We start from the raw sequence: 5,508 nt of genomic DNA, 5'->3' as shown, positions 1-5,508 counted from the left end.
TCGAGTCCGTCATTAATGAGTGACAATTTCTTAGCTTTTACATAAGAGATTCTATTTCAATTATATAATCACTATAAGAAAAATAACACACTAACTATATGACAAAGTACCTAAACAGCTAAATTATTGCATATATATATATATATATGAACTTGCTTATTTCAAACCTGTAACACTCAAATAATCGAAGATATATAAGATGGGCTTTGTGTTCATACGCATTAAAGGCAGTTTTCAACAGCCAACTACATTATGGTCCTACTCGCCACATCTCATAAAATCTAAGATTTTTACGATTATACCCAAAAATCTTGTGCCTCACATGTCTATAAATAGGAGACATATTCACCATATATTCCCATCCCAAACAAAAACAAATACATCAAAATTCGATATGGGTTCCAAAGCACTTGTCTTTCTTGGCTTTTTGGTAGCCATGGTTCTCCTCATTTCCTCTGAGGTGGCCGCGAGAGAGTTGGCTGAGACCACCAACTCTGTTGAAGCAAGTAAGCATTTTATCGACTGCGTATATAGACAACTAAGCATTACGGTTTATGAATTTTAGGTGTTTTTTTTATCATTCAGGTCAAGATTAATCTGCACAGTTTCTTTTTCGAAATTGGCTCTCTGTTTGAGAACTAAAAGTATCTAATGTTCATAAATCAAGAACCATTTTGACATATCGAAAATAGTAGGGTATGAAAAATAAATTATAAACCCTCATTTGTTTTAGGACAGCATTAGTTTATGTCCCGTTTACACGTATGAATATTAATAACTTTTACGATTAAGAGATATTGCATGGAAATTGTTTTATGTTGTGTTTATATGGATGAGTTCCATTCGTACCAATTCACAGTTAAATTACACTGCCAAACGTACTAATAATCATGGTGATTTATACAGACCAGGAAACGGAGGAAACTGAAGTTGGAGATCAATATGGAGGTGGATACGGAGGCGGCCGAGGTGGATACGGAGGAGGACGAGGTGGGTACGGAGGCGGGCGCGGCGGCCGCGGTGGATATGGAGGCGGTGGTCGCGGTGGATATGGAGGCGGCCGAGGTGGACGCTGCCGCTATGGCTGCTGCGGCGGAGGTGGCTACGGTGGGCGTTGCAGGTGCTGCAGCTACGCCGGGCAAGCTGTGGATCCTGACTTTGTTGAAGACGAAACTCAAAACTAAATTAACAAAGCCAGCCCAAGATATTCTCAAATAATGCAGTTTATATGTGAAGAATAATGAATAAAAGAATTGCATGGATGAATTATCTTGTAATCTGTTCATGTAATGGTAATTAATATTCTGTGGAAGTATATAATTGGACTGTGCAACTTTTTGCACAACCAAAGTCAGACACTGTGTTGTGGTTTGATATATGTGGATCATGTTTTGTCAAAATTTGGTATATTTCAGAACATGTCACTATATTACACACACTTATGGTTTATATCAGCATTAAAACCTCGATCTTAATTATAAATAACGAATATCATCGAAGAAAACTGAAGTACAAAGATTTATAATGATTCACCATCAACGTGACTTGTAAGCACTGTGGTGAAACCAGAGTTCACAAGAGAGATTATAAGAATATGGTGCTTCAAAATCTTCCTTTGTTGTCATCTCTGTGAATCACACAATCCAAACATGTCAGTGGCGGAGCTAGAAATATAGTTATGTCCGTGCTAGAATTTTAAACTTTAGATCTTTTAATATTTTAAATTGATCTGTCCGGACTAATATCATATTATTTTAAAATCTATATCTATATCTATATAAATATATGAATGTGAATTGTGCATTTACATAAATATCCTTACTTTTATTTAATAATAATCATTAAATATATGTTTAATTTTTTGTGAATTTACACACTCCATTTTTTATTTTTTCCCCATGTTTTTCATCTATTAATTAATGAAATTTAAAATAAATTGAAGATAAATGAATTTTAGTCTTTTCCAATCTATTAATTAATGAAATTTAAAACATAAATGTCATTACCTTCATTTAATAGTTTATTTTTTTGTGAATTTACACACTCCATTTTTTATTTTTTTTGTTTTTCATGTTTTTCATCTATTAATTAATTAAATTTAAAATAAATTGAAGAAAAATGAATTTTAGTATTTTCCAATCTATCTATTAATTAATGAAATTTAAAATAAAGTGAAGATGAATGGAATTTAGCCTTATTTTTTGTTGTAATGAAATTTACACTCTATTTTTTAAATTTTATGATAGAGCAGATACGATATAGCTAATACAAAAATCACAACTAACGAGCTGAATTCGATTAAAGAAAATGAACAAATATATGATGTTATGATGTGATGTTTTGACACGTTATGCAATTTTACGATATGTTTACGCTTATGCTAAGATCATGAAATGTATGTTGAGTACAATACTTTTCATTGTTGCATGTTATGTATATGTATTTGTTATTAAGTTACAGGTGTTGAGTCTTTAGATTCAATAGGTGTGATTGATGCAGGTGATCATATTGATCAGGAGATCGGAGGTGCCGAAAACTGAGTAGGCGGGGCTGGATGTGCCGCACACTAACCCCAGGACCTTATTTTTTCCGCACGTTTTCATCTATTAATTAATGGAATCTAAACTAAATTGAAGAAAAATAAAATTTAGCATTTATTTTTTGTGATGAAATTAGCAATCCATTTTTTTTTAAAAAAAAAACTTATATCTATAATGAAAATTCAATATATTATCTATCTATCTATTATTATTATTACTACTATAATTATTATTACTACTATAAATATATGAGTTTGAATTGTGAATTTATTCATTAAATAATATTTATTAATACGTATCGCTTTGTTTGTTTTGTTTTCATTTATCAATTAATGGAATCTAAACTAAATTGAAGAAAAATAAAAGTTAGCATCAACCTTCATTCTTCAGTAATACATATTTCTTTTGTGTTTTTTTTCATATATTAATTATAAATTTTAAAATAAATTGAAGAAAAATAAATTTGACCTTGTTTTTTTGTGATGAAATTTGTACTCCATTTAAAAAAAAAAAAACATATCTTTAATGAAATGCGAAACAATAATATTAATAAATATTTTTTATTTATTTTCTATCAGCTATTAATGATTTCTAAAATAAATTGAAGAAAAATGAAATTTAGCGACCATTTTTTGGAATAAAATTTAAATTTATCTTTTATTTTTTGAAATGAAATTTACACTCTATTTTTTTTGTAAAAAAATATATATCTTTAATGAAATTTAAATTAAATACATTTTTGTTTGCTTTCTATTTTTATTAATTAAGGAATTTTAAATAAATCGAATAAAATAAAGTTTACACTATTGTTCAAAATTTTATAGTTCTCCAATTTTTAGTAAGTTTTATGTGAAACAGTTTCATTGTTATATAGTCTTCAGAGGGCTGACCCAGTTATTTCAGGAGTAAAAAAAATAATTTTTTTTTCACGATTCAAGTCGAATATGAAACATGTTTCACAAAATTTCACGATTCAAGTCGAATAGTTTGAAGAAGTATAGATATAATGCCGCAGCATAAACAGGAAAAAAAACTAAGTTATTTTTAAACAATAAAGTTAAATTTTTTAAAAAATATATACGATATTTATTAGCATAAAACGATATATATCGATAGATTTGGACTCGACAACTAAGTAAAGGAAAAAAAAAATAAGGCCATGTAGAGAGACATGTCTTGCGTTGTAATCTACGAATTCAAACATAACATAAACGTGTTTTATTTGTATTTTATTGAATGAGAAAGAATAATTTTAAAATTTGTAAGTGTAGATTAAGCGCTTATCATTAAGTTAAAAGTTGTAACTGTTAGTCAAGACGTAACTTTATTTATTTATATATATTTGTAGCAACACATAGTACACCTACTTGAGTGCGAATGTGAGGTTGTTAGGCCCATGATCAGAGAAATGGTGTGTTTATCTGTTGTTTTTGTCTCATATATATTATATATTAGTTTTACTATTTCTTTACCGTCGACCATGTCCCCATCAGAGACAATATTACCCGTGATCGTGTGTCACTCTTTTACGATCCACATAGTCAACCAGATCAAGCGGTGCAACCTCAGCTGTTTGACGCAAGATAACTTCCTGGGAGGTCATTCATCCTAGTACTACTCTCATTTATGTAGGCTTAACTCAACATTCTTCCCCGCCAAGAAGTATAGAAATATGTTTATTGGGAGATTTGAACTCATGATCTTGCTCAGATACGAATTGTTAAGATCAAATGCTTACCACTAGGACAAAAGTTGTAGTTGTTATTCAGGGCGCAACTTTATTTCATTCTGCTTATAACAGAGCAGCATAAACATACTTGGGTGCAAATGAGTCGGGTTTATCTGCTGGTGTTGTCTTATATCCTTATATATCAGTTTTACTATTTTCCTATCGTCGGTCATGTTCACATCATAGATAATATTATCCGTTAAGATCTGACGTCACTCTTTTACGGTCCACATAGTCAACCAGATCAAACCGTGCAACGTTAGCAGCTTGATGCACGAGAACTTCCCATAAAATTACTCATCTCAGTATCACTCTCATTCATGCACTCTTAACTCAAATGTAGGGAAATGTTTGTAAAATTCAATTGATATTACAAACACAAGTAAATGTCTCGTACTTCTTTTAATCTTAGCATTCATATATAAATATTATGTTTTTTTTATGATTGATATATTTTTATTTTTTCAAATAATTGATTTATTTATATTTTTTATATAATACATTTTTATATACTTGATTAAGTTAATCTTTGTTGTATCTAAAATGATGGAGCTAGTTGAGAAAAAATGTGGCAAATAAATATTGAAATTACATATAAGTCTTTGAAATGAAATCTAAATATTAAATATGTGGTTAGACAAAAATTGGAGGAAAAAAAACATTATGATAGTACAAACATAAAATATATTTTTGATATTGAAGAAATGGTCTATTATCCCAAGTTCATCAACAAGCGAAATCTTCTCAATCTTATCCGAGTTCAACAATCATATCATCTTTCACGTCTAAAAATTATTATAAAAAAACAAAACCGTAAATTTTATATTGTTTTAAATTTGAATATAACACCGAAATTTATGCACAAAAAAATTATTGTATTTGCATGTGTATGTGTCAAGAATACTATATAATATATATTTAGTGTTCACAACGTTGAAATGTTCAACGAAGAAGAATATATATATTTTTAGACGACCATATCAGTCTCCTTCAAACTTTTAGTGGAATAATTATCTAAAAATAACATTTTTTTGTTATTTTCAAAATTATAATTTTTATATGGTCCTTAAAAAATTAATATATATTTATATATTTTCTTAAAGTAGGTAAGATACGTTTGTTCTATAAGTCGCAAATTTACTAAAATAGTTTTGTTATATTTTTATTGAATAAAAAATTGATCATTTTTTTAGTTCGATAAGGGTATTTTTGTATTTAAATTGTTTACAACACTCCAAA

At 28.9% G+C, this 5,508-nt stretch overlaps 1 protein-coding gene across 1 annotated transcript; it reads left to right on the top strand.

Moving 5' to 3' along the window:
* Nucleotides 1-341: 341 nt before the first annotated feature.
* LOC140827762 (glycine-rich protein-like) lies at nucleotides 342-1,354 on the top strand. The gene is made up of 2 exons (XM_073190583.1): nucleotides 342-506; nucleotides 907-1,354. Exons 1-2 carry the CDS (start codon nucleotides 395-397, stop codon nucleotides 1,182-1,184), a joined length of 390 nt encoding a protein of 129 aa, XP_073046684.1. The 5' UTR covers nucleotides 342-394; the 3' UTR covers nucleotides 1,185-1,354.
* Nucleotides 1,355-5,508: the final 4,154 nt, after the last annotated feature.

Source organism: Primulina eburnea, chromosome 3 (genome assembly GCF_022965805.1).
Source record: "Primulina eburnea isolate SZY01 chromosome 3, ASM2296580v1, whole genome shotgun sequence".
In the NCBI taxonomy this organism is placed as follows: Eukaryota; Viridiplantae; Streptophyta; class Magnoliopsida; order Lamiales; family Gesneriaceae; genus Primulina; species Primulina eburnea.
This window is presented reverse-complemented; position numbering and strand designations above follow the sequence as displayed.